The 26,397-nt window shown below is 58.3% G+C and overlaps 5 protein-coding genes across 8 annotated transcripts in view; 3 read left to right on the top strand and 2 right to left on the bottom strand.

Moving 5' to 3' along the window:
- ABCA2 (ATP binding cassette subfamily A member 2) overlaps window positions 1-9,390 on the top strand; it is a 33,058-nt gene extending 23,668 nt beyond the window's left edge. For all 3 annotated transcript variants that reach the window (XM_083876057.1, XM_083876056.1, XM_083876055.1), the window contains 18 exons: window positions 53-158; window positions 458-569; window positions 988-1,048; window positions 1,305-1,479; window positions 1,557-1,672; window positions 2,122-2,269; window positions 2,476-2,599; window positions 3,419-3,551; window positions 3,725-3,842; window positions 3,976-4,154; window positions 4,459-4,600; window positions 4,936-5,070; window positions 5,247-5,350; window positions 5,617-5,709; window positions 6,004-6,106; window positions 6,244-6,381; window positions 6,574-6,780; window positions 7,011-9,390. In XM_083876057.1, coding sequence (XP_083732183.1) covers window positions 53-158; window positions 458-569; window positions 988-1,048; window positions 1,305-1,479; window positions 1,557-1,672; window positions 2,122-2,269; window positions 2,476-2,599; window positions 3,419-3,551; window positions 3,725-3,842; window positions 3,976-4,154; window positions 4,459-4,600; window positions 4,936-5,070; window positions 5,247-5,350; window positions 5,617-5,709; window positions 6,004-6,106; window positions 6,244-6,381; window positions 6,574-6,780; window positions 7,011-7,046 — 2,230 coding nt within the window. In that variant the 3' untranslated portion in view covers window positions 7,047-9,390. The remainder of the gene's footprint in view (window positions 1-52; window positions 159-457; window positions 570-987; window positions 1,049-1,304; window positions 1,480-1,556; window positions 1,673-2,121; window positions 2,270-2,475; window positions 2,600-3,418; window positions 3,552-3,724; window positions 3,843-3,975; window positions 4,155-4,458; window positions 4,601-4,935; window positions 5,071-5,246; window positions 5,351-5,616; window positions 5,710-6,003; window positions 6,107-6,243; window positions 6,382-6,573; window positions 6,781-7,010) is intronic.
- Window positions 9,391-9,764: 374 nt separating this feature from the next.
- On the top strand, window positions 9,765-13,138 carry CLIC3 (chloride intracellular channel 3; the record flags this gene model as incomplete). The annotated part of the gene is given in 7 exon segments (XM_083875552.1): window positions 9,765-9,803; window positions 9,805-9,879; window positions 10,740-10,849; window positions 11,165-11,290; window positions 11,413-11,519; window positions 11,840-12,015; window positions 12,354-13,138. Coding segments are annotated over 7 exon segments (795 nt in total). The 3' UTR covers window positions 12,516-13,138.
- Window positions 13,139-13,406: 268 nt separating this feature from the next.
- On the bottom strand, window positions 13,407-15,633 carry PAXX (PAXX non-homologous end joining factor; the record flags this gene model as incomplete). Its single annotated transcript, XM_083876025.1, is given in 4 exon segments — window positions 13,407-13,975; window positions 14,950-15,226; window positions 15,458-15,487; window positions 15,490-15,633. Coding segments are annotated over 4 exon segments (717 nt in total). The 3' UTR covers window positions 13,407-13,709.
- TMEM141 (transmembrane protein 141) lies at window positions 15,603-17,280 on the top strand. 2 transcript variants are annotated; one of them, XM_083876182.1, is made up of 5 exons: window positions 15,603-15,685; window positions 15,799-15,865; window positions 15,957-16,040; window positions 16,203-16,334; window positions 16,974-17,280. In XM_083876182.1, the coding sequence occupies exons 1-5, from the start codon at window positions 15,632-15,634 to the stop codon at window positions 17,051-17,053; spliced, it is 417 nt and encodes a 138-aa protein (XP_083732308.1). In that variant the 5' UTR covers window positions 15,603-15,631; the 3' UTR covers window positions 17,054-17,280. The 2 variants fall into 2 exon arrangements, with proteins under 2 accessions (XP_083732308.1, XP_083732309.1); XM_083876183.1 differs by having other exon boundaries at window positions 15,608-15,634.
- Window positions 17,281-19,656: 2,376 nt separating this feature from the next.
- ENTPD2 (ectonucleoside triphosphate diphosphohydrolase 2) lies at window positions 19,657-24,138 on the bottom strand. Its single transcript, XM_083876113.1, has 8 exons — window positions 23,982-24,138; window positions 23,335-23,485; window positions 22,563-22,722; window positions 22,243-22,470; window positions 21,657-21,923; window positions 21,332-21,451; window positions 20,920-21,054; window positions 19,657-19,920 (listed from the first exon to the last, which is right to left on the bottom strand). The coding sequence occupies exons 1-8, from the start codon at window positions 24,058-24,060 to the stop codon at window positions 19,720-19,722; spliced, it is 1,341 nt and encodes a 446-aa protein (XP_083732239.1). The 5' UTR covers window positions 24,061-24,138; the 3' UTR covers window positions 19,657-19,719.
- Window positions 24,139-26,397: the final 2,259 nt, after the last annotated feature.

The raw sequence follows: 26,397 nt of genomic DNA, 5'->3' as shown, positions 1-26,397 counted from the left end.
TGGAGGTGGGGGACAGCAGTTGCAGCTTCCTCAGCAGTACCTTGTCCCACAGGTATGGGGCACTCACGTTTGGAAACATCCAGAAGTCCATCCCAGCCTCCTTCGGGGCCAGGGCTCCAGCCACAGTGCGCAAGATTGCTGTGCGGAGAACGGCCCAGGTGGGACAGCACTGCCCCTCAGCACAGGGGAGATGGGTGGGGAGGAAAGGGGGCAGGCGGGGACCTCTGGGACTGCTCTGCTGCGTTGCTCTCCAAGTGCTTTGGGAGGCTTCAGCCATGGGAGAATGGTCAGCAGGTCTGGCCCAGCACAGTCAGCAATGACCTATTCTCCCCACAGCCTTGAGCAGAGGACACCTGCCCTGTGGCTGGCTGTCCAGTCCCATCCTATCCTTCCCTCCCAGTGCATCTCTGGGCCCAGCTCTCTTGCCATCTCCCACTGTTCCTCTCTCCTTCGCCAGGTCTTCTACAACAACAAGGGCTACCACAGCATGCCCACTTACCTCAATGCCCTCAACAATGCCATCCTGAGAGCCAACCTGCCCAAGAGCAAGGGCAACCCTGCTGCCTATGGTGAGGATCTGGAGGTGTTTGAGGGCAGGAGCATGTCAGGAACAGCATTAGGGCATGGTCCAACCAGGCTCCAAAGTGCACGTGCACACCTTGGGTCAAGCAGGCTAGTGTCCAGCTGGAACAGGGGTTCACACACCTGAGCTCTGAGATACGAGAGCTGGGATGAGCTCTTTGTCAGGCCTAGGCTGGAATGTCCCAAAGTCCTGCCTGAAAGTGCCTGGGCTTGTGACATGTCCAAGGGTTCTCTCCAGTGAGGGAGGGCTTGGCCTTGAGGTGCTGAGTTGCTTCAGAGAGCCTAGCTCCTGCTGAGTTGGAAACCCATCCTGCTCAGAGCCAGGACGAGGCAGACTGGGGGATAGGGGTCTGTGTCCCAGGCCAGTTTTCATGATTCCATGTTTCTTCTTGGTTGTTGTTGCAGGCATCACAGTCACCAATCACCCCATGAACAAAACGAGTGCCAGCCTGTCCCTGGATTACCTGTAGGTCCAAGGAGAGGGTCTGAGGGAGGGTGGCTGTCCCATGGGAGGTAGGGGGTTTTTTACTGGTGATTGCAGGGGAAGGCTGAGGCTTCTGCTCCACAGGCTTCATGCTGGGGAGGGACAGGGTGGCTGTGACGTGGGCGTCCCTGTGCCATGCCTTGCTCTGTGCACAGTGACTATCCCACACCAGGGTGGGTGGCCCTTCCTTAGGCAACTGAGGGCGATGGAGTCCCTGCTCTTGTTACTCCCCATCCAGCCTGCAAGGCACAGATGTGGTGATCGCCATCTTCATCATCGTGGCCATGTCCTTCGTCCCAGCCAGCTTTGTGGTATTCCTGGTGGCCGAAAAGGCCACCAAGGCCAAACATCTGCAGTTTGTGAGCGGCTGTGACCCCATCATCTACTGGTTGGCCAACTACATGTGGGACATGGTAAGCAGGACACGTGTCCCCACTGGCCAAGTCTGTGCTCGGGGATGGGCAGTCACAGAAGTTTCTGTCTTTTCCAGCTAAACTACCTGGTACCAGCTACCTGCTGCATCATCATCCTGTTCGTGTTTGACCTCCCAGCATATACCTCTCCCACCAACTTCCCTGCTGTCCTCTCCCTCTTCCTGCTCTATGGGTATGTTGCTCAGAAGGGGTGGTTAAAAGACACTAGAGGTGCCTCCAGAGTCTTATGGGGTGGTGTTTTTAAACTAAAAGGTAGACATTTAGACCAGATATTAAGAAGAAATTTTTCATGGAGGGGGTGGTGAGACCCTGGCACAGATTGCCCAGGGAAGCTGTGGCTGCCCTTTCTTGGAAATGTTCTAGGCCAGGTTAGACAGCTTGGAGCACTAGTGGAAGGTGTCCCTGCCCATGGCCAGGGACTGGATTAGATGACCTTGAAAGGTCTTTTCCAGTCCAAACCGTTCTGTGATGTTCTGCAGCCCCCATAGCTGGTTGAGGTGCAGTGGCTGTGAGGGCTGGGGTGGGAGAGCCTGGGAACAGCAGGATGGAAACTGACTGTCCCAAGGCTGCTGGTCCCTCTGCTGCCATAGTGACATGTGCTTTTCCTTCTCACCTCCCCAGCTGGTCCATCACCCCCATCATGTACCCAGCCTCCTTCTGGTTTGAGGTGCCCAGCTCTGCTTATGTCTTCCTTATCGTCATCAACCTCTTCATTGGCATCACAGCCACTGTTGCCACGTTCCTGCTGCAGCTCTTTGAGCACGACAAGGTACAGCATTCTCAGCTCTGCTGAGGGTCACCGGGAAGGCAGTTGCTGATATCTGTTTGTGGGGCAGCTTAGGCTGGGAGGAACCTCAGGATGTCTGTTCTAGTGGGATCAGCCATGAGACCTGACTGGGATGGATCTTGAGGATCCTGGTCCTACCACTCAATCATAGTTGTGTGATGGTTGTGTCCTCTCTGCTGGCCCTACAGGACCTGAAGGTGGTGAACAGCTACCTGAAGAGCTGCTTTCTTGTGTTCCCTAACTACAACCTGGGCCATGGCCTGATGGAGATGGCCTACAATGAATACATCAATGAGTACTATGCCAAGATTGGTATGGCCTCTTGTTCTCTCCCTTCCTTGCTCCAGGGCATGTGGGGCTGGAGGGGACCATGATGCTGGCACATCCCCTGTGTCTGCCCCATGGTGGTGTCCTGAGACCCAGAGCAACCTGGAGCAAAAAGCCAAGGGGGTGGACTAGAGAGGGCACAGAAAAGCCATGGCTGAGGGTCAGCTGTGGCAGGGTGCCAGTTCTTGAAATAGGTTCCTTGGGCCATCCCAAATAGCAGCCCCATGGGGAGAAGAGGATGTGAGCTCTGATAGGGCAACTGACAGAGGTGTGTGGTTCTGCTGCTGCTGCCTGTGTTGGGCCATGGTGAGGCTGTGGTGGATCTTAGTGCAGACATAGTGTAGCTATGGTGGGCCTGTGCTATGATAGGAGGGATGGGGGCTGCAGGGACTCTCCTTCCAGACAGGGTTCTTGGGGGCTGTCCTGCCCAACCATCACAAGCCTTTTGCCACTTACAGCTTCATCCTGACCTCAGAAGCTCCCCTGCTCTCCACTTTTTGAGCAGCTTCTGTACATAACCAAGGTGCTGCTGGCATCACGAGGGACAATTTTGGGTCAGGATTTGACAAATCCCTCTGATTCCACTCTCAGTTGGGTTGATTCATCCTACTGAGGTTGAAAACTTCCCAAATGATTTCCACAGCACCCATGCTCTGAGTGGGAATTGTGTTGCGACCAGTTCAGGCAGCTGTGGTGGGCAAGCATGGGAGCAGTGTCATTGTCATGGGTCAGCTCAGGAGGTACAACCAAGCTGTCCCCATGGGAAGGTGTCCCCAGCTGCTCTCTCCTCTTCCTCCTATTCAGGGCAGTTTGATAAAATGAAATCACCCTTCGAATGGGACATCGTGACACGGGGGCTTGTTGCCATGACAATTGAAGGCTTTGTTGGCTTTTTCATCACCATTATGTGCCAGTACAACTTCTTCCGAAAGCCCCAGTGAGTGTGGTCCAGGGCAGGGATGTTGGGGCTGGCCATGGGGTAAAGACTTGACATTGGGACCCTTGAGCTTCAGGCTGCCCTTCTGGCAGTGTTGAGTGGGAACTGCCTGGGCCTGTCAGGGATGCAGTTCCTGGTCCCACATTCCCCCCTCCCTCTGCCCCCTCCCACAGGCGCCTGCCCGTCTCCACCAAACCCATCGAGGATGACATTGATGTGGCCAACGAGAGGCACCGGGTCCTGCGTGGTGATGCTGACAATGACATGCTGAAGATCGAGAACCTCACAAAGGTGGGGGCTGCATCAGGCTGCAAGGAGACTCCTGGGACCACCCCAGCCCAGGAATGTGGGCGGGGCAGCGGGTTCAGGTGGCTCCTGGTGGACTGAGTCCACCTTCCCCTCCACCTTCCTCCTTCCCTGCCAGGTGTACAAGTCCCGCAAGATTGGGCGCATCTTGGCTGTGGACCGGCTGTGTGTGGGTGTGCGCCCCGGGGAGTGCTTTGGGCTGCTGGGTGTCAATGGTGCAGGCAAGACCACAACATTCAAGATGCTGACAGGGGATGAGACCACCACGGGTGGAGAGGCCTTCATTAACGGACACAGGTAAGGGGGGCCTGGGGGCTGCCTGCTTTCCTGGGAACGGGATGGGGTCTGCTTGGTGGGCTCCCAGGATAGAGTAGCATGAGTGAGCTTGTGTTTCCCAGTGGGACTCTGCAGCCTTGTGTCCTCTTGGGTGACCATCACCTTGGGATGTGGGGCAAGAGACAATGGCCCTGTGCTGGGGCTGCCCAGTGGGGTTTTACCTAGGGGAAGATACTCCAGTGTAAAGTTGTGTGAAAGGGGGCTTAGCAGCAGTCCTCACAAGAAGAATTTCTTCTTCCCACAAACCCTCAATCCTCTCCCACAGCATTCTGAAGGAGCTCCTGCAGGTCCAGCAGAGCTTGGGCTACTGCCCCCAGTTCGATGCACTCTTTGATGAGCTGACAGCCCAGGAACATCTGGAGCTCTACACCCGTCTGCGTGGCATCCCCTGGAAGGATGAGGAGCGGGTAGGGCTCTGGGCAAGCAGTTGGCAGCGTGCAAGGGCTGGTGCTGTGCCACAGGGATGATATTTCACTGGGCAGCAGCAGCAGCCTGAGCCAGTGTTGCTGCTCTCATGGCAGTGGCACCCTGGCAGTGCCCACATGGTCTGCCAGGGCCAGGCCCATGCATTCGCAGGTCCCCACCAGTGCTCATGGCTGTGCCAGGGGCTGCCATGGGGCTCCTTGATTGGCACATGGCGTGTAGTCTCCCTGGCAGCTGACATGCCAGGGAGCCCAACCCCTGCCTGCTCTGCCAGCCCCGTGGCCTTGGCAGGATTACTGCAGTCCCCCACGCCTTGCAGGTGGTCAAGTGGGCACTGAAGAAGCTGGAGTTGACCAAGTATGCAGACAAGCCTGCAAGCACCTACAGTGGGGGCAACAAGAGGAAGCTATCCACAGCCATCGCACTCATCGGATACCCAGCCTTCATCTTCCTGGTGCGCCATGAGGGTAGAAAAAGGACCCTGGGTGGGAGGTGTTCACCCCCTGCTTCACCACACACCACGCGGCTCCAGGAGTGTGGGATGGTGGCCTGAGCTGCACTCAGGACAGGAAGGGAGTGGCAGGGTCCCTCCCAGGGCTGGCATGTGTGAGGGTGCTGTCTATCCCCCAGGATGAGCCAACCACAGGGATGGACCCCAAGGCACGGCGCTTCCTCTGGAACCTCATCCTGGATGTCATCAAGACAGGTCGCTCCGTGGTGCTCACGTCTCACAGGTACAGAGGGGGTTCTGTGCCCATGGTGCCTGCAAGCACCTGAGGTGCTCTGTGGGAGGGAGAGGGCTCCCTGATCCCCAAGGAATGGCATCTGGTAGGTGCATGAGGAGCAGGGGGAGCCTGGGACACCCTCTGTTGCCTTTTCTCATCCCTGGTGGTGGGTCCACGGCACTTGGGTGATGCCCTGGGAGGCCCAGCTCTCCACTCACTATAGCCCTGGCATTGTTCTCCCATGCCCCCCACTGAACCCTCCCTTGTCATCCCAGCATGGAGGAGTGTGAGGCCCTCTGCACCCGCCTGGCCATCATGGTGAATGGGCGGCTCAAGTGTCTCGGCAGCATTCAGCACCTGAAGAACAGGTAAGGGCCTGGCAGGAGCTCAGTATGCCTGCATGAGGCCCAGCAGTCCGTGTGTGCTGCTGAGCAGGAGGGGGCTGGATCCCCATGGTTGGGTGACAGTGTGGCATCCGTGACAGGACACCAGCTCTCTGTGTGGATGCTGCTTTAGAGGTGGGCAGGGAAAGGGTCACTGAAGTGCCCTGCCACTGGCCTGTTGTCCAGTAGTGGCTGCCTGAGAGCATTATCCCCTTCCATAGGGTCATGGAAGTGCAGATGAGGGGACAGGTCCTCATGGGGTGCCTTGTTCCTGTGCAGGTTCGGTGATGGCTACATGATCACAGTGCGCACCAAATCCAGCCTCAATGTCAAGGAAGTGGTGAGGTTCTTCAACCGTAACTTCCCTGAGGCTGTCCTCAAGGTGAGCCTCCCATGGTGGCCATGGTGTCCCCTGCCCACTTCAGGGCACAAATAGCCTTCATCCTCCATGAGGTGAAGGGAGGGAGTCCAGGAGTGAAGGCTCAGTGCCCTCACCAGCCCTCTGTGACCACCCTCCAGGAGCGTCATCACACTAAGGCCCAGTACCAGCTGAAGTCAGACCAGATCTCACTGGCACAGATCTTCAGCAAGATGGAGCAGGTGGTGGATGTGCTGGGCATTGAAGACTACTCTGTCAGCCAGACCACACTGGACAATGTAAGACTGGGGACAACATGGGCAGCAGTGCCAGCAAAGTGCCAGGCAGGATCTGCCTTTGGGGCAGGGGTTGGAGCTAGATGGGGAACATGGTGGCAGCCACCACACAGCAGGATGCACTGCGTCCTGACCTGGCAAGGGTGGGGTGGAGGTGCCTGCAAATACTTGAGTCTCCTGCCTCTTCCTCCTCAGGTGTTTGTGAATTTTGCAAAGAAGCAAAGTGACAACCTGGAGCAGCAGGAGACCAGCCCCAGGTGTGTCCTGCAGTCACCTCTGGAGCGTGTTCTGAGCCTGCTGCGCCCCCGCACCACCCCCACTGAGCTGCGGGCCCTTGTGGTGGAGGAGCAGGAGGACTTGGAGACTGATGACGAAGGACTCATCAGCTTTGAGGAGGAGAGGGTGAGAGGTTGTCCCCATATCTGAGTGTTCCTGGTCACACCTGAGTTCATGCCACGGGCCCTGGGACTGGGTGCTGTGGCACCATAAAGGTGACACAATGGAGCCAGGACTGGGCCTGGCATGGGTGGGGGTTCTCTTGGATAGGTAAGTGCTCTGCCACCTGTGCCAGATTCTGGTGTGTGCTGGTTGAGTGGGCAGCCCCTGAGCCGTGCCTGTCTCTCCCTGCTCAGGCTCAGCTCTCCTTTAACACGGACACGCTGTGCTGAGACCCCAGGGACAACAATGTTGTCAAGCCACCAAACCCTTTTGGCCTTCCCCTCCCTTTGCCCCATGGAGCGGAGTTGCCGCAGCCGGAGTCACGTGCCAGGGAGGACACAGTGGATACAGCAATGCCTGGATGGACTTTGCAAGCCACCACTGGGATGGCTTTTTCCCCCTTCAGCTCCAGAGCAGTATCACTGCATGGTGCTGGGAGCATGGTCTTCAACATGCCGTGGATGGAGACCCTGAAGGAAGGAACATGGCTTGGTGCCAGCACTGCCAGCCCCACACACTTTGGAGCAGAGACACACACCTGTGAGCAGTGCCTTTGGACACCCATGTTGCACTCACTCTGGGGACCCTTGGCTGTGTGAACTCCCCCAGGCCTGGCCCTGGAGCTAGAAGAAGGATGGTTGCTTCCACATCACCCCTGGCTGATGCTGCCCTGGACACTACTGGGGCAGGTGCTCTGGTGCTTCACCTATGACCGATTTCTGTCACCAGTGGGATGTCACTGGGGGTCTCAGCCCCACTGGTACATCTTGCCCACCCTGGGGTCTGTTCGCCCCGGCCCTGCCTGGCCTTGGGCACTGGCTTAATCCCCAGGCAGCAGTGCCATTGCAGAGGCACATGGCAGGGGCAGAGGGGTATTTCACAGGGTATTTCACATGCTGGCACCAGCTGTTTCTCCCCTCTGCCCCTAATCATGTCCCTCACCCTCAAGTGTACTGCCTCCTGCCTGCCATCACCACTTGCTTCCCCTATCACAGGGCCTTGCTGCAGCTCTGCCACCCTTCTGCTGTGTCCCTTTCCACATCGCTCTTGGCCTGACACTTGTTCCTCAGTGTCCAGCCCTGTACAGGAACCACCTGCACTAGGTTCTTAGTGTTGGGTCACTGGTGGTACTGGAGGGGGGTTGCAGCACCCCAGGATGGCTTTGGAAGCTGGTAGTGGGGTGGCCTTGAGGTACGAGGCCAGGACAGTTGGTGTGGGTGCCGGCACAGCCTGGCAATGGTGCCTGGGGTGGTGGGGAGGGAAGGATGGACTGTAGTAGTGGGACAGGCAGAGTCACTGGCCAGCAATGGGCACCCCCTCAGCCAGCAGTGCCCCTCCTTTTTGCAGAGGGTCCTGCTGCCTGGTCACCCACAGGGACCATGCTGGTGCCTGCAGCTCTCAACAAGCTGCAGCTGTGCCTAGAGATGGGGTGGCAGCAGGGTCTGTGATGCTGACCCCACCCACTCACTGCTGGGTGCCACAGTCTTTGGCAACACCCCAGGGTGGCCATGCACCTTCCTTGGGAGCACCCATGGTCTGTCTGCCCTGAGTGCTCTGATGCCTCTCGGCCTCCCTGGCACAGGCTTGGCTGGAGGCCCTGAGCAGCACCAGGCACCTCAGCCGGCTGCCATGGGAGATGGGGAGAAGCTGGCTCTGGCCCCACTTGGGCACAAGAGCAGGGCCTGACCTCAACTGTCCCTATGCCCCTTGGTCCCATCAGCCCTATATACCACCTGCTATAGATTGTGATACAATATACAGTATTTTCAATAGGGGGAAAACTGGGGGAAGAAGTTCTATTTTCAGATCATATTTTTTTTAATGGCATATGGGAAACTAGCTGGATTTCGGATGGGGTGGAGGGCACAGGGGGGCAGCCCCCACCAGCATGCCCCTGCTCCTATGCTGGCCACACTCTGCCTTCCCCAGGGGATGCTGGGGGACAAGCCAGCTCAAAGTTTGCCCTTTGCCAGCAGGGAGAGCAGACAGTGTCATCTTTAAGTCCCCAGCTGTCACCATGGTGGCAGCCTGGGGCACACCAGGGTGAGCAGTGCTGCTCTGCTCTGGGCTTTATCCTCACCCCATACCTGCCACACTACACTCTTGCTCCAGACTTCAGATGGGCACTGGCACCCTGTCACAGAGTGTCTTCTCTGTCCACTCAGTCTTCCCCTGCCACCATGCCATCATCCCCATGGCTTCTGAGGGTTAGGGGAGGTGCCCATACAGCCTGTGTGGCCATGGTGGCCTCCCTGGCTTGGGCTCGGGGCTGCCTGGGCACAGTCGCTGCTGGAGAGTCACTCTAAGGGTGGGAGCGGGAAGGTAGCGCCCCATGGCATTGTCCCAGGACAGGGGTGGCTGCTGCTTTAACACTTCACTTCATTGAGTTTGGCCCCGCTTCTGGCCTTGCCTTTCCCTGCACATCCTTGGCCACCAGCCACAGGCGTAGTGCCAGTGCCATGCTCAGCCCCAGGCATGGGGACCCTGGGGGTGGGGACGTCTTGGAGCTGCCTGTATATTGCTACCAAACAAAAAGAAGATGAAATGTGAAAATAATGATCGTTTTAAATAAAAAGTAATAACTGGATCCATTGAGGCTGTGTAGTTTGGCATGGGGGAAGGGCAGGGCTGGGTGCCTGGGAGGGCCTAGTCGGAGGAGGAGAGGGGCAGTGCCCAGGGTGGGGTGCAGGATCCTGCTAGGGATCCTTGCTAGGGGCAACGAGTGCTGGGCACAACACGGGTCTGTGCCCAGTACTTACTTGTCATCATTCAGGTGGTGTGGGGTGGCTGGGGGGGTACAGGCAGGAGTGGCAGCAGCTGGCAATGCCACCAGCTGCCCTTACTGGCCTGGGGTTGGCAGCAACCAGGGTGGCGGGGCCCCATTGCAGGGCGTCCTGTCCGTGCCATGGGGCCAGGCGTGGGTGGGAGCGGGTGCACCCTGAGGAGGAATGTGGGCTGGGAGGGGCCGTGGTTTCAGCTGGGGCACTCAGGGTGCAGCCAGCAGTGCACCAGCAGCTACCACACAGCATGGCCGAGAAACCCCAAATCCAGCTCTTCATCAAGGTGAGGGGGGTCCTGAGGTCAGTGCTCCAGGCCAGTGGGTAGCCCTGGCAACCAACCCGGGCAGTGCTGCGGTGGGGTGGCTGGGCTGCCCCTGCCCACTGCACTGCCCAAATGTGGGGCACTGGGCAGGCAGGGGGGCAGATAGTGGGCAGGGGGCCAGGCACCAGGTTAGGGTGGGGCTGACAGACAGTGGGCAGCTGGCAGGTGGGGGGACAGGCAGCAGAGAGCTTGGGCTCTTCTCCAGGGTACACTGCTTTCTGCTTCCTGCCCTGCAGGCACAGGGGCTGTGGGGGCTAAACCTGGGGAGGTTGGACCAGGTTCTCCCACAAAAGCAGGGCCCAGCAGCCAGCACCACAGCATCTGCCTGCACCTGCCAGGCCCTTCCTAGCCACTGCCTGGCCAGGGCAGTCTGTCTCTGCAGGGCAGGACAGGGCTCACCTGGGATTGTGGCTGGGTTTGACAGAACCACCAATATCGCTGTCACCTTCCTCTGGCACATCTCTGCTGCTGGACTGCCCCTGCCACGGCCACCCCTGCTGCCACCACTGTTCTCAAGCCCTTGTGCCCCTGGCACTGTGAGGCTGGCACAGCCTGGAGGTGCTTGTTCCCAGAGGGTGCCAGGGCCAGCACCTGCTGTGCCAAGTGGCTGCTCTGGGGTGTGGCACTGAGGCTCTGGGAGCAAGCAGGGGCCAGAAGCTGGTGCCTTGCCTGGTATAGCAGGTGCCATGGACTGCAGCACAGCTTCCCAGCCTGGGCTGGGGCATGTGCTCTATCATCTTCACCCTGTACTCTCTGGGGCTGTCCCCACTGGGGCCATGCCAGGGTGAAAGGGCAGCTGAGGTCTCCTTCTGTGCCCACAGGCAAGCGAGGACGGGGAGAGCTTGGGGCACTGCCCCTTCTGCCAGCGGCTCTTCATGGTGCTGCTGCTCAAAGGGGTGCCCTTCACCCTCACCACTGTGGATGTGAAGAGGTGAGTGCTGGCCCCTCCCAGGGTGGGGGATTGGTAGGTCCCCAACACTTTGGGAAGGGATGTGAAGGGTGGGCACTATAGGATGCATGGAGCTTTTTGTACCTCCACAGGTACTGACGCTTGGTGAAGGTTGGCAGGTATTTCCTTGGGCGCACACTGAGGCAGGAGGGGCCTGAAGGCACCACCTTGTGCACCGGCCCCCCAGAACTCCCTTTGCTTGGGACATGTGCATAATACAAACACACACACACACACAGAGTGCCCTGCAGAACCCTGGACATGCCAGGCTTCAGCAGTGTACCCATCTCCCAACAGGGCGCTGGACGTGCTGAAGGACTTCGCACCAGGTGCCCAGCTGCCCGTCCTCCTCTATAACGGCGAGGCCAAGACCGATACCATCACCATTGAGGAGTTCCTGGAGGACCAGCTGGGCCCCCCCATGTCAGTGGCTGGTGCTGCCTTGAGAGGAGGAAGAGGCCCCCCAAAGGGCAGAACAAGCTGAGGGATGAAGGGGCTGACAGATGAGTCTGCTACCTGCCTCAGCTGTGCCCATGTCCCCACAGGTGCCCCAGTCTGGTCCCGCAGTACCCGGAGTCAAGCCTGGCTGGGAATGATATCTTCCACAAGTTCTCAGCCTTTATCAAGAACCCAGTACCTGCCCAGGACGAGGGTGAGGAGCGGGTGGAGGAGCACCCCATGCAACTTCTCGGGTGCCACACCCCAAAGCCTAGCCTGGTCACACTGAGCTTTCCCAGTCCCCCCACCCAGTCCACAGTCAGGTCTGTCCAGGCACTGCAATCCCTACGTGGGCCAGTGTGGCTGTGCCAGGCCTCTGTGGGAGGACAGAGGCAGGTGGGAGGACTGAGCCAGGTGGGAAGAGGCTGACAGGTGCTACCTGGACATGGGGCTGGGCTGGCAGGAGGCCATAGCAGACCAGGGGCCCCATGCCCACAGCAGGGCTGTACCATGACCTGTCCACCCTCCCTGCAGCGCTGCAGCGGAACCTGCTGCGGGCCTTGCTGAAGCTGGATGAGTACCTGAGTGCCCCTCTGGAGCACGAGCTGGCCCAGGACCCCCGCCTCCGGGTCTCCCAGCGCCGTTTCCTTGATGGAGACCACCTCACACTGGCTGACTGCAACCTGCTGCCCAAGCTCAACATTGTTCAGGCAAGCCATGGGCATCCCAGTACCATGCCCTTCTCCTTTCCCTGGCATCCCCAAGCCCCCACTTTCCTCTTCATGCCTACAGCAAACCCCTGCTCCTTTCCCCGTTCTTCTCTCAGTTCTGTGCCCCTCAGCATCCCTCTACCCAGGAGCCCTGCCCAGCACAGTGCTCTTCCACAGGTCCCACTCCTCTCCACACCCTCTCCTGAGTGCCAGCCCTCAAATGTGCAGTGCCAGGGATGCCCCTGGCTCCCTGCCACCCTTCCCAACTGGTGCCTGCCCTGGTGGTAGGGCTCTCCTTGGCACAGTGTCAGGCAAGTCTCCCCTGTTTGTGCCTGCAGGTTGTGTGCCAGCACTACCGCCGCTTTGGGATCCCCAAGGACCTGCGGGGCGTGTGGCGGTACCTCAACAGTGCCAGTGAAACCAAGGAGTTCAAATACACCTGCCCCAACAGCCAGGAGATTATACAAGCCTATCATTCCGTGGTCCGGGCACTGCAGTGAGCCAGGCCCCAGTGGGGTGCAGGGCCAAGGCTGGGGTCAGGCAGGAGGTCAGCCCACCCAGCCCCTGCCTGCAGGGGCTCAGGAGAGCTGTGCGCCTCACATCCTAATTCCCTCCACTGGCACCCAGATGCTGGCAGCAATCCGCAGTGCACTAGAGCCCCTCTTGTGCCACCCATCCTTCCTCACAACCAGGACAAGATCTGTGACCCCTCAAGCACCATCAGGATGAGAGCCAAGGGGCACAGCCAGGACACCATCGGTGTCGAAGCTGTGCCCAGCTGAGGGACGAGCTACCCTGCAGCCACCTGCATAGGCACACTGTACCACCCACCTGGGCTGCAGGCACCACAGGGTGCCCTCACACCTGCACCTGGTGAGGGGACCTGGCACAGCCATTGAGACTAGGAACGGAGATAGAGGGGGATGGCACAGGCAACAGGCAGAGGTCAGTCCCCCCAAAACTCACAGTTAGGAAGCTCTCAACAGACTTGGGGGTTGTGAAGTGGGGAAAGCCCAAGCTAAGCTTCAGAGTTCCTGGAAATAAATAAAAGCTTTGCAAGCAAGACCAGTGTGAGTCTGGAGTGACTACCCCAGCAGCTCCTCCCTCACAAGGCATTGTCCTGACCTCCTCCTCCTCACCCAGTACCTGACAAGGCAGAGCTCACCTTTCCAGCTCTCCAGAAGGCTTGGCCAGGCTCTAACCAGACATCCATCAGCCCATTTGCAAAAAGCTGGCAGGGAAGGGAACTTCTCTGAGGCCCAGACCTCCAGGTTCAGCTGAAACAGGCACAAGGTTTCCTGAGAAAGGGAGAGGCAGAATGGGCAGATACACCTAGAGAGACCAGCTAGCTAAAACCACCTTTATTAGCAAGAAGCAAAGCACAGGTGATCTTTCCATTCCATGGTATCAAAGCTCCATCCAAACTCTACCAGTTCATAGTAAGTGAGATCAGGAGCTGGTCCCTGCCAGCAGGGAAGAGCTGCAAGGGAAAAACCCACCATGCTGATGTCCCCTCTGCTCTATCTGTTCCCCCCAAAGGCCCTGCCACTACCCCAGCTGAGGGGTGGCTGCCTGGTACTGCTGGCTCTGTTGTCTCCCTGGGTCAAGGAGTCTCAGCAGGTCCAGAACAACAGGGACACCTCGTTCAGACATAGGGGTCCATAACCTGTCATCAGGGCACAAGACAGGACCCATCAGGAGTCCTCAAAATTCACTCCAGATGACACCTTCTTGCTGGAAGGAGATGGAGGAAACATCAGAGCCCTGAGCCCTGCTGCTTCGGAGCAGAACCCACAGGGTGCCCAGTGAGCAGCACCCAGACCCAGCACTGACCTTTTGAAACCAGGGTTAATGAGAGATTCTCCAGGGACCTTCCTTTTGGCTGTCAAAGCTGAGCCAGAAGCCCTACTTTTCCTGGGGCTGGGGTCTGTGTCAGTCAGGAATAGGCAGGACACAGATTACAGGTTACCCAGGAGCTCTGGCAGCCCTGCTAGTCCCTCCAGGGCCAGGGGAGCCTCTGGGAGCCCCGCCTGGCAGGACCAGCAGTCACCAGAGTGCAAGAAAGGGCCAAACTTAGCCTCCTCTCCCAAAACGAGCCATGGATCCACCATAGCCTCCAGTCTGGAAGCACACCAAAGCCTGCTCTCCTTCTGAGGCTGGCAATGCCCACCCAGCCTTTGACCTGAGCATCCCAGACACCCTGAGAGCCACCAGACTAAGCCCTGCCCTGTGGCTGCCAGCAGCCACAGCAGAGGGCACTCAAAGTGTCCTAGAGAGCACATGGATACGGGACCAGCTGCCTCCGTGGAGGAGAAGACAAAAGATTGCAGGACCAGGGCAGGTGCTCCTGGCTGTGCCTACCTGGCAGGAAGAGCTGCTGGCTCTGGGCAGTGTTCTTCTCTGGGCTGCAGGAACATCTAAATGCTAATGTCTCCACTGCTACTGAGACAGGAGCCAAAGCCAAAGCTTGTGACAACACCCCCCAATTCCACATGCAGCACTTCAAGCCTCTCCAACAAGCTCCCTCCACAGCCAAACTGAGCCTCATCCTCCTCTCAGCACGTCCATCCAAACTGCTGCTGCTCCTAAATCTTCCCAGATCCCGCAAAGGTGTCTGTAAGGTGACTCCCACATTCAGGATGCCGGTGTGGTGCTGGCCATAGAGGCTGTTTCCACACAGAGACATACCACTGTGTCCTCTTCTGGTCTGGTGCAGACCTTGGCCAGCTTTGAGAACGGGCCAGCCCGAACAGGGAAGTCACAGGGAGCAGCTCTTCTGCTGGCCTACTGTGAAGAAGAAACCACCTGCACCTGGGGTGAAGCCCTCTCCTGCTGCGGCTGAACTCAGGCACCTGGGCACTTCAGGTGGGGACGACGATCCCATAAAGGTGGCAGGAGCTGCTAGCTCTCCCCTCTTCTAAACCCAGCACGGACCTTCCAGGCGCCTCTCCAGGCTCTCGATGCAGCCGGCCATGCCGGAGACCACGGCCTGCAGCTGCCGACGAGCCTCGGGGCGGGCAGCGGGGCGGGGGCCAGGGCTGGGCCCCGCGGCTCCTCCGGCAGCCGCAGCGTGGCCGAACCCGGGCCAAGGCTCAGCCCCGGAGACCCAGCGCGGCCCTGCGGGGAGCGGGAGAGCCCAGGGCGGGAGGGCGCACACCGAGGGAGGGCCCAGGGCGGAGGCACCCACGCCGTTCTCCTCCAGCCAGGACCGCTGCAAAGAGAGAGGAGGAGAGCACGTCCAGCATAGCCTGGGTCCAAACCCACCCCGCCGCGCCGGCACTCCGGCCTCAGGCCCGAGCCCCCCGCGCCCCCCGGTACAGGCAGGGCACCCGCCGAGCGCCCCGGCCCAGGCCCCCATCAGGTCACACTGTGGGAGGAAGCGGCTCAGACCAGGGCTGCTCGACCCCCGCCTGCTCCTTCACCCGCCCCGCTCTCACTAGACGGCCCCGGCGTGTCCGCAGTAGCAGAGGAAAATCGGCCCGGCCCGGCCCGGAGCAGGTGAAAGGGCCCAGCCGGTCCCGCCAGGACCGCGGCGGAAGGGGCGGTGGAAGGGGCGGGCTTTGGGAGGGGCGGGTGAACGAGGGGGCGGGAGCGGCCAGGGCCCGGTCGGCCCGCCATGGTGAACCTGGGCGTGCGGCGGGTGGAGGATGATGTGGCCGCCAAGCACCCGGTGCGCCCCGCGGGGAACGGCCTGGGGGGCCTGAGGGGCGCGGGGGCGCGGGGGGGGCCGGGGCCTGCGGGCCGGGCTGGGCCTCAGGGCCCCGCGCTGACGCGTCCCCGCAGGCGCTGCAGCAGTACGCGGCCTGCCAGTCTCACGCCTTCGTGAAGGGCATCGGCACCTTCCTGGCAGGTACGGGCACCCCCCGGGCTGTCCCTGGCCGCTCCCCGGGGCAGCGGGGCCGTCCCGGCCGTGCCCGGTGACCCCGGCCCTGTCTCGGCAGGTAGCGGGGCCGCCTTCGCCTTGCAGAAGCTGGCGCGGCAGGCGCTGCCCTACGGCCCTCAGTGGAGCCTGCTGCTGGCTGCTGGTAAGTGCCCGACCCGAGCGGGACAGAGGGGTGTTTACCGTTGTTATGGGGGCTCCTCTCTGGCTCCAGCCCCCTCCCTGTGCCCCTGGAGGGTTCGCGGCAGCAGGTGGTGCCCACACCGAGGTGCTGCTGGCACGCCCAGGAGCACCTTGGCCGCCTCAGCTGCAGGGTCCCTCGGGAGCTACGTGGTGACCAGAGCTGAGACGCAGAAATGTTCCAATTTTTGGATTTACCTGGAGACAGGCAAGTCCCCACAGGAGCTCGCCGTGACTGGTGGGGTGTCTCAGCCCGCAGGTACAGTCAGAAATTCCTGCTGCTTTCCCTGAGCTTGTCGTGCTGCCTGGTTCTTCCCTGCTGCAATAATTGCTTTGCTGTTCCTGTCTTGTAATTAAGCTGGTGACTGTGTCATTGCCAAAATCTCATTATATAAGTTCCACAACTGGCACCCTACAGCCAAGGGGTGGGAGCAAGAGCACCTGTGGTGGGTGGAACACCTTACCTGGTTTCATGCCTCCCCTGTCCCTCTGTGCACCTGGCACAGGGTTCCTGAGCAGGGCTGGTGATGTGGGCTGGGTGTACTTGCTGCTGCCTCCTGCCCTGCCTGCGTTGGGTATTCATGAGACCCAGCACAAAAGGCTCATTTGCTGGAAGAGGAAGAAGAAGGTAAGGGATGGAGAGAGTAACTGAGATGTGGAGGGATTTGCTGCTCAGTAGGGTGGGCAGAACGGGAGGGGCATCAAGACAGGCATTGCTGGACAATTTGCATGGCTGCTCACTGCTGTCTCCCACACATACCTTGAACTCCCAAAGCTAGACCAACTTTATATGCTTCCCCAAGGCTCTGTGCTTCTTTGCTCACCTTTGCCAAATTCACCTGAGTGAATTTCACCAGGGTAGTTGGAGGTCCAGGGAACTTGTATTTTCTTGTTGCAGAAAACCTGCCCAGTGTAGGGGGCAAGGACAGCAGTGCAACCCTGGTGAGGAGGAACAGGTACGGTGATGTGGTGGAGTAGCCAGCAGAGCACAGCATGCTGTGCCCATGTCCTGCTTCACCCCCTCCTGCGTACCCAACCTGGCACTGCCCATGCTGCTTGTAAGGATGGTAGTCTTGGTGACACTGCTGGACAGCTCAGAGGACTTAATCCTGCAGTGAGGGCGTGGTGGAGGCACCTCACAGATTGCTGCTGTCTTCCCCATGGCCTTTGCACATTGTACTGGAGGTACAATAAAAGTTGAGAGCCGAAGGCACTTGTTGTGGATGAGATGAAGGTGAATGTCAGCCTGAGGCAATCTCTGCAGTGAATGTTGGAGCAGAGAGCTCTGGTCCCTCTGTGGTAATGCACTCACAGTCAGCACCTGGATTGCTCTGAGACAGCTACAGGCACAGAGGGGTCTGGGCTAAGTTGTGAGGGCAGAGCTGTTGCTGTGTCCCCTATGTTTCCTGAGCCCAGCCAGTCCCCATGTCCCTTCTACTGCAGCAGCAAGGCTTTTCATACCTACCTGAACAGGCCTGAGATGAACCCCACAGCTGGGTGGCCTCTGGGGTGTCCTCGTCCCCTGTAACAGGCGACCATGTGCCCAGGGCCCCTCTCAGCAGTGCTCACCTGTCACTGGCTAGTCCCAGATTGCCTGTCCAGATCCGTAACTACTGGCAAGGTAATGATTCTGCCTCAAATCCCATGCGCACCGTGGGACATGGGGGGTTTTTCCATGTCAGACTCCAAGTCTTGACTAGGTAAATTGTCTGATCTTGGTGGATGTCCAGCTCTGATTCAGCTGCAGCTGAATTTCTTAGAAGAAGAAACCCAGCCTGAATTCTGGGAACTGCCCGGGTTCTTAGAGCAGCATTTCTGCGTCAGGAACCAGAAGTGCCTTCTCTGTGTGAGATACGTAGACAGGCCCTGAACTCACCACAGGAGGGAGCCCTTGTGCTGAGGAGATGAGGAGCCTGGGGAGGAAACTGGGCTTGGGGGTTCACAGCATCACCTGAACTGGAATCAGGTTTGTCCTGTGCAGAGAGATGGGGAGCAGCCAGTGGAAGAGCTGAAAGCAAAGTGCTGCAGGGAACAGGTGTGTTAAGTCAAGCATGGCATTCTAGGAGTTCATCTGGAGCAGGGAAGGGTGTTGGGAAGTGAGCAAACCCATGGAGCAGAGTTGGTGCTGCCAGCAGGATCAAAGAGAGCAGTGAGAAACTGCAGGTCCCCACAGCCATTCCTCTCCAGTGTTCATGGAATGTGCAGGGCAGGGGGATTGGAGTGCTGGGAACAGTCCCATGCAGCTGCTGAGCACTGTGATGTGTGTCCTGCTGTCTCTGAGCTGCCAGTGACTGCAGCAGCAAATGTGAGCTGCTTTGCTGCCACCCTTGACCACCAGTGTTGGGCCCTGGCAGTGGAGGCTGCTGGCAGGTTGTTTTGCTGGGGGCTGTGGCAGTGGTGGACAGCTTGAGCTGCCTGCTCCTGCCTTTGGAGTGACTGCACCTCCAGCACTGGGGAAATATGAGCTTGGTAACTCTGGCTGGCTAGAGCTCCTCCACCTCCAGGTAGGCCTGGGTCTGGAGGGAGGTTTCCAGCCCACCTTGGTCTGTTTGAGATCATCTCCAGGCTGGTAGAGCACACAGAGCTGTGATGGTGTCTCAACATTGGACAGGTTGCAAGGGCTGAGATCTTTGGGCAGAGCCTGACCTGTGGATGTGGCTAAGGGCCTCTGTCCCCATGGGACAGCCAGGCTGAACTGCCTGTTGCTGATCAAAAGCCACTGAGCCATAGCAGTGGTTACAAAGGTTTATTTCAGATTATTTAAAAAATCTCAAACAAAACCAAACCTTCTTCATGTTTGTACATCCCTGTTCTTATTCAATTGGAAATGAAGCTGCATCCTCCTAGTTGCCTGGTATGGGGTGATGCCAGGCTCAAATCCCAGCGCGGAGCAAAACCCCACAGTGTGGGAGCCCATCGGCTCTGTGCCAGCATGGCCATGCACCACGGAGCTGCAGGAATCTCTGGCTGTGGCAAAGGCAAGTCTGGCATAGGAACCAAGGGGATAATGAAGGCACCATGTCTAGGTTGTTGAAGTGGGACCTGGAAGATCCAGCTTCCCACATCTGGTTGTTGCTAAGTCCTTAACCAAAGCTGAGGCCAATGGCCAAGGCCAAGACCTTGCCTTCAGGAAGGTCAGTAGGGTTTGTGCGTCAGCCAGAAAGACAACATGGGCTTTGGGTGATGCCCAGAGCTCCCCAGGAGGCAGGGCTGATGCTCCAGGGACAGGCTAGCAATGTCAGCTCTAAGGACTAGTGTAAGTAATATTCCCCATTCATACACATACACGTGAAAACGAATCCGAACGAGCATGGGCTCATTGACCCAGTTCAGCTCAGCTCTGGTGGCAAAAAGATGTCCTAGCTCTGAATGCCCCATTCCCAAGCCTGCTCCCAAGTCCATCCCTGAGTAGTGCTGGGAAACATTTAAGCCCTTCTACCAGGACCAGTGATCTTCTTCTGTCCTTCTTTTCCTGCAGTTTGAGGGCAAGAGGAGGGCAAAAGGGGACAGTTTTCCTTCTGGGATGGTGTCAGGCCTTGGAGGAGGACATTCAGCACTTGCCACATAACAAGCATTCAGACCGTGGAGCTCCAGCAGGTAGGGTGGTGCTGGTCCTGCAGATATGCCCCATCCTGTCCCTGCCATCAGATGATGCTGGACTTGCTTCGCCGTAGCAGGCAGATAGCAGTCACCAGGGATGTCAGGGTGGTGACCACAAAGAGCAGAATGAGGATGACCCAGTAGTTGTACAACATGCTTTTGTGGGAGGAGGGCTTCTCTGGTGGGATCATGTTGGTAAGGTTCAGCATGTAGCCCAGGGCCCAGCCAATGGAGGTTCCTCCTGCCTGTGGAAACAGCATGGCAAGGTCACCACCCAGCTAGCTCAGCTGCATGGGCCTCAGGACACCTTAGAATCATGGAATAATTTAAGTTGGAAAAGACATGTAAGACCATGGAGTCCAACCACTAACACCAGCACTGCCAAGGCCACCACTTAGTCATGTCCCCAAGTGCCACATTCGCACGTGTTTTAAATCCCTCCAGGGACGGTAATTACCACATCCATGGGCAGCCTGTTCCAATGCCTGACCACGCTTACCATGAAGGAATTTCTCCTAAAATCTAACTGAAACTTCCCCTGGCACAACTTGAGGCCATTTCCTTGTCCTGTCACATTACCTGTGAGAAAGACCAACCCCCACCTGGCTACAACCTCCTGTCAGGGTGTTGTAGAGAATGAGAAGGTCCCCCTTGAGCTTCCTTTTCTCCAGGCTGAGCCCCCCCAGCTCCCTCAGCTGCTCCTCATAAGACTTGCACTCCAGACCCTTCAGGGCCTGCCTCAGTGTCAGCCCAAGGAAGAAGAGTGTGGGGAAGCCCACAGTCCCCATAGCCTCTGCTTGCCCACAGGTCCAGCCAGCCCAGGGACAGAGCAGTGACCATCCTGTGCCAAACTGGGCTCATCCCCTGGGAGTAAAACCTTGTGCACTCAGGACAATCCTGATCTCCTTGCACATCCCATGGCACTTGCAAGCAAAAGTGAGATCCCACCCTGAGGTAACTTCCCAAAAAGCCTCAGCAAAGCATTGTTTGGGATGGCTGGTGTCTTGAGGGCCAAGGAAGGGCTGAAGAACCCTATAACCACCCCACAGCCACCTCAGCTCATTTGTTTCCATCCCCCAGCAGATCTCTCCAAGAACTTGAGAGTTCCATTCTGCCCCTGTTCACTGAATCAAGGAAGATTCTGTTTGGCTCTTTTTCTGTGTGGGATCGTCTCTCCTGCAGGGTCCTTTGGCATAACTCCAAAGAGATCCCATGGGATGGGGATGTATTTTGGTGCTACCCACCTTCTTCTGGAAGGCAATGTTGGGGAAGGAGTGGTCGTTGAAGCTGTAGCCTTTGGTGGTGAGCAAATACACAAATGTGCTGACAGCGCAGTAATCCGGCAATCTCTTCTCCAGCTTGGGGGCTTTCTGGAGCAGCTGCGTGGGATGCACAGAGGGAAAGAGAAGAGGGGTCAAGCCAGCAGTGGCCAGGCTTGTGTCTATGGCCTGAAACTCAGGGTGGTTACATCCATGAGGCCAAGGTTGCCCATAACCACCTGAGCCCCCTCTCAGTCCCACATAGGAGCCATCAATTGCCTTCCCCCTACTCCACTGGTGCCAGGAAACCCAGTGATCTCCAAGGGCTTCTCTCAAAGCTTGGGTGATACCCCACATGAAGCAGCCCCCTCCTTCCCATGATGCCCAGGGAGCCCACCTCACTCCAGCTGGTGGCACAGATGGCGTCTGCAGCATCCTTCAGGTCACTCGGCAGGTGCACGCGTCTTCCCATCACAGTCTGGATGAAGTCCACCGTGTAGAAGAACGCAGAGAAGGCCTGATGGAGGGAAATGAGCAGCTGTGGGTCAGGCTGGGAGCAAACTCTCTCACTAGGAGCAGACTCTCAGGCCAGTGTGGTGGGCACCAACAATCATTGTTGCAGAGCTGGGGGTCTGGCTTTGCGGCCACATGATGCTGGGGAGCCAGGGACAACCTGCCCAGCTAGCAGCTCTGTCACCACCCTCCTCCATGCCAGGACTTACAATGAAGTTTCCTGAAACCTCCGGCTGGAAAACACCATCAAAGGAGCAGCGGGAGAAGGAGCAGTTGATGAAGTCAAAGAGCTTGCTGACATGCAGAGCACAGAGGTTCCCATTCCCGGTGCCAACCAAGGTAACAGTGCTGTTGAGGGCAAGCCTTGGCCTCTCCTTCTCTGTGCAGGGGCTGTCATAGGTGCTGCTCAGCAACAGGCTCTTGTTGTAGCCCACAGGCCAGCAGGGATGGGAGACAGTTTCTTGGTACCTCTCAGCCTGCCAGAGGAGGGACACATGGGGTGCATGAGTTGTGCCATAGCCACAGCTCCTCTGGAGCTTGAGCAGTGAGACACAGAGCAGTTGCCAGAAGTGTCTCAAAGTGGCTTGGGGTGTCTCGCCCCTAGACAAGGGCTCCATCACCTCATGGAGATGGTGAGAGAAAGCCCTGGGAACACAAGAGAGGGCTAGGGGCAAAGCCCAAGTTGGCTGGTAAAGCTGTGCAGCTGGTCCAGGCTGAGGGACAGTGTAAACACTGGGGTGAGGGGGTAACTGTGGCGTTGTGACAGCCAGCATCCACATCAAGCACACATTGTACCTGGAGGAGCTTGGAGAGCAGCCTCTTGAGGACTTGGTCCCTCCCATAGCAGAGGAAGCTGTGTGTGTACACTTTGTATCCCTGGCCATACAGCTTCAGTATCACCTCGTTTCTGGGGTTTTCAATCGTGTCCCTGGTTTCAAAGGTGATCTGTGTGGAAGCACCCCCGAAGTCCATGGCCCCCAGGGTCTTCTTCTGAGGCTGGATCCATTCTCCAAGCCATCCACGCTGAGCCAAGGAGAGCAAGAGCAGGCATAAGCACATGATGAACTGCCCAGCCACCACAGCCATCCCACTGGATGTCAATATCCCCTGCCTACCTTGATGAAGTTCTCCAGGAGATAGTTTGCAGTGACCCAGCCAAAGACCCCTTCCTCTTCCCCTGACAGGATCTTTGCACCCCGGAAATCAAAAGGGTATGTCTTCAGCGTGGCTGCTACAGCTCTGAGGACAGCGTCCGACACCTGTGGGTCTGCAATGCTGTGGGCCAAGTGAGAGGGCAGAGTGACAGGCCTGTGCCACAGTGCTGCAGAGCCCTCCCTGTCCCAACAGCCCGTGGGAGCCAGCACTGCCATAGCAGGGTCCAGAAGAGAGGTGAGCCCTTGCCTAGGTTCCCATAGGCATGTCCCAAAAAACCACCAGCTAATTCCCTTTGTCTCTGCTGGAGGAAGTAGGTAGCAGGAATGCAGCGTGCTCCCTCCTGCTCAGACAATGGGATCCATCCTGCCTGGGCTGAGTGAGAGGAGCACTACTCCTTCCCCATGTGCTTTTTGAGGGGTGATTATTCTCACTGTGTCCCATCAGGCTGACAGTGGGTACAAGGGATTTTCCTCCTAGCACCCAAAAAAGCTGGGTGTGTTATCCTGGCTCTGGCCCCCCGCCAGCCCCTTTCCACTAGTGCTGTGCTGGCTGTGCCCTGCTCTGAAAGGCAGGACCCCTTCTTGCAGGGCACACAGCACTGGGCAGCTGGGTGCTGAAGAAATTTGCCCAGCAAAGGGACAACACTTCAGCCTTCCTTCACCACCTCTACCCCTGCTGTGTGTGGCAAGCTGGCATGTCACAGTGGCACGACAGGGCTCCCCGAGCACTCACTTGAGCAGGCGCATACCAGCCGTGGCACCCAGGTATAGCGGGGTGCCCGCGTGCTTCTCCTTGGGCACATCTCTCAGGGCCTGGTTCAAGCAGTGCTCCAGGCTTCTCCCAGCTGCCGGAGGGTTCGAGCTGTAGCTGGAGATGCCAGGACCTGTGAAGAGGAAACAGCATTGCTCCCTGCTGGTGAAGGGATGATGCTCAGTGGGAAGATGCCTGGTGAGCAGCTTTGCCCCTTCCAGGCTGTCCAAAAGGCAGTTTTCTGTGGGCATGGAGCCATCCAGGGTCCAGCCACATCTCCCTGCCCACATCACATCCCCTGCTGGCTGATAGTCTAGGAAAGGTTGATAAATAGAGAGAAAAACTGAGCCTGGCTTCTCACTGGGCTAGGCAGGGAGCTGGGTTGTTCCCTGGTGGTTCAGTACCTGCCAGGAAAAGACAAACCACAAGCATGCATGGCTGCAAGCCTTGGGGGCAGTTAGGAGACATTTTAGGAATAGAGCTGAACCATTTAGAGCACATCACTACACCAGGGAATACAGAGGGAGGCAGCTGGGCATGGAAGAGGCACTCACACCTTGCTGCCCTGCCACAGGCATGCAACAGACACCACCATCAGCCCCCAGCCCCAGGCCAGGGCCAGACCTTACCCTCCACATCACACATGCTGTGCTCGCTGACCACCCCGGTGTCATTCTCCTTGTCTGCAGGCCACTTGTAGATGAACATGGCAGTGTGGGAGGACCCAGCGTCCAGCACGATGCCGTACTGCAGGGGGAAGGTAGTGGGTCAGGCCTGGAGGCTGGTCCCCTGGCTGCTCCAGCCCTTACCAAGGGAAGGCACTGGGGCTCAGTGGACAACCACCCCTACCCCATCAGTATCCAGTAGCTCTATCATCTGGCAGAGGCAGACTTTGCTAAGCCCAGCCTGGCACTGCCGGGCCCACATCTGCCCAAACAGGGCACTGCCTGGGATATGACTGGGAGTGGGATACTGGCCATTCTGAGAAGCTATTTGGAGCAGCACAGGGACTCTGGCTTTTTGGGTAAGGGGACCCCCTAGAGTGCAGCCCAGGGGTCTCTTCCCCCCACTGCAGGTTACCATCACTCCTGGCTGCCTGCTGAGCCATGCTAGCAAGTCCCTGGGACTGGTGGTGGGGAGGGACACCTGAAATGGTTCCTCGGGATGCTCTTGGCCAAAGAAGGGCAGCCAGGCCCCTCATCCCTCCTGCCCTTGTATGGCTTGGCCATTCTCTGGCTATAAATAACCCTGCTCCTTCTGCCAAACAAGGTTACCCAGCTCCCAGGGAGGGGACACCATACATGCTGCCTGCAGCACCCCAGGGTGGACCCCTCTGCCTGACCCCTACTGCCCATGTTTTTGGGGCTGCCCATGCTGGCCCCCACTGTGCCCCCTCAGGGATGTGAGTATGGGGAGAAAGCAAGACAGGACTCAGCACCACCCCAGCTGAGCATCTCTAGGGTGAAGCCATCTAAGGCTTAAGCTTCCTATGAGTCTCTGTCTGCTCCTGCCCTGCCCAGACTTGATAGAGCCAAGGGCTGGAGTAGACAGCTCCTCTCCGTGCCCGTCTCTGGAACCCACCCCAGCTCTGCCTGCCATGGGTGCCCCATGCCACCCCTGTCCCTATCACCTGGTTTTCAGCAGCTCAGGCAACAGAAGTGTCAGGGCAGAGGCAGGGACACCTGAGATCCCCACTTACAGGTAGCCTCAATTACACTGCAAACCCATGGCCCTGGACCAGTGGTACCTCTTGCTCCCTTAGGGGACCATCTCACATGGGTTACCCTCCCAGACTCACCCAGTGATTTGCTCATGCCCTTGGCCAAAAGCCACAAGACAGCAGAGAATCCCCCTCTTTGGCCAGGCTAGAGCAGTGGAGCAGCTTCAGCTCCTGACAGACACTGCAAAGAGGAGGAAGGAGGCTGACAACTCCCCCCAACACCCCTCCCCAGCCTCCTGTGCTGGGTGCTGGGGTGAGTGCTTTGGTCAGGCGTAGAGGACTCTCAATGCCCGCTCTGCCCAGCATGTGGCACCCCAGTCCATTCTCACCAGGGCAGCCTCTGCCTTGCCTGCCCACCCTGGAGTACCGTGGTCACCCCTGTGTCCCCAGATGAGCAGTCACTGACCAGGCCCAGGGGACTCTGAGGAGGGTGCAGGCCCAGGGAACCCTCTCTGTCCACCTCAGTGGGATACGTGCCCACGCACCCTGTAGCCAGCATGCAGATGTCTCCAGTTTGCTCACAAGGCACCGCATTACCCCAAGTATCACCTGGAGTGACGCTAGCAGGAGCAGGGTGACAAGGCTGTCCCCAAGGGGAAAACATTGACAGGTCATCCCCAAACCCAGGGCTGAGCACAGCAGAGACCCTGGGAGTAGTGTCCAGCCTGGAGTTGCCATGGGAGGGGCTGAAGTCGACAGAGAGGGACAAGGTTGGAGACAGGGATATCTACATGGTGGCAAGGGCTGAGAGATGCTGGAGTATGAGACAATGAGGATGACCTGCAGTGCCAGGGATACCTGGCACCACCCACCAAGAATGGGGTCAGCCTGGGAGGGGGATGCTGGGTACGCCAGATTCACCCCATGGCAGGAAGGGACATGGCCACAGGGCTAGCTCCAGGGTGAGCAGGAGGAGACCCACCACCTGTGACAGGAGAAGGCTGGTTCCAAGAGCTTCTTCCTGCCTTCAGTGGGGCTGGCTCGGCTGTGCCCCCCTTCTCAACCCATGGAGAGCTGGTACCAGAGTGCATTCATGGGGGTACATACCTGGGGTGGAGCTGCACATGTAGAGAGGTGCACCCATGTCTGTGCACATGCATGGATGCACACGCATGTATGTGTACATGCTGCAGGAGTGTGCATGTTTGTGTGTGTGTGCGTGGGCATACAAAGGTGTGTGCAAATTTAGGTGTGGAGGTAGGTATGTGGGGGTGCTTGCCTGTGGGTGTGCACAGGTGAGGTGTACATGCAGAGAGGTGTGCCAGTGTTGTGGGCACATGGGTGCACGTCTGTGCATACATGCATTTAGGAGGGGCGTGTACATG

Source organism: Zosterops lateralis (genome assembly GCF_965231275.1).
Source record: "Zosterops lateralis genome assembly, chromosome: 20".
In the NCBI taxonomy this organism is placed as follows: Eukaryota; Metazoa; Chordata; class Aves; order Passeriformes; family Zosteropidae; genus Zosterops; species Zosterops lateralis.
The sequence above is the reverse complement of the archived record's forward strand: the minus strand, read 5'-3'. Positions and strand labels throughout refer to the sequence as shown.

Excerpts from the sequence above, each read along its gene's own strand:
- ENTPD2 (XM_083876113.1), bottom strand. The coding sequence starts at position 24,060 with ATGTTCATCTACAAGTGGCCTGCAGACAAGGAGAATGACACCGGGGTG. Across the intron at positions 23,486-23,981 it reads CAGCATGTGTGATGTGGAGG|GTCCTGGCATCTCCAGCTAC; the intron begins GTAAGGTCTGGC and ends TCCTCTTCACAG. Across the intron at positions 22,471-22,562 it reads TCCTGGAGAACTTCATCAAG|CGTGGATGGCTTGGAGAATG; the intron begins GTAGGCAGGGGA and ends TCCTTGGCTCAG.
- TMEM141 (XM_083876182.1), top strand. The coding sequence starts at position 15,632 with ATGGTGAACCTGGGCGTGCGGCGGGTGGAGGATGATGTGGCCGCCAAG. Across the intron at positions 15,686-15,798 it reads ATGTGGCCGCCAAGCACCCG|GCGCTGCAGCAGTACGCGGC; the intron begins GTGCGCCCCGCG and ends GCGTCCCCGCAG. Across the intron at positions 16,335-16,973 it reads TGGGGTGTCTCAGCCCGCAG|AAAACCTGCCCAGTGTAGGG; the intron begins GTACAGTCAGAA and ends TTCTTGTTGCAG.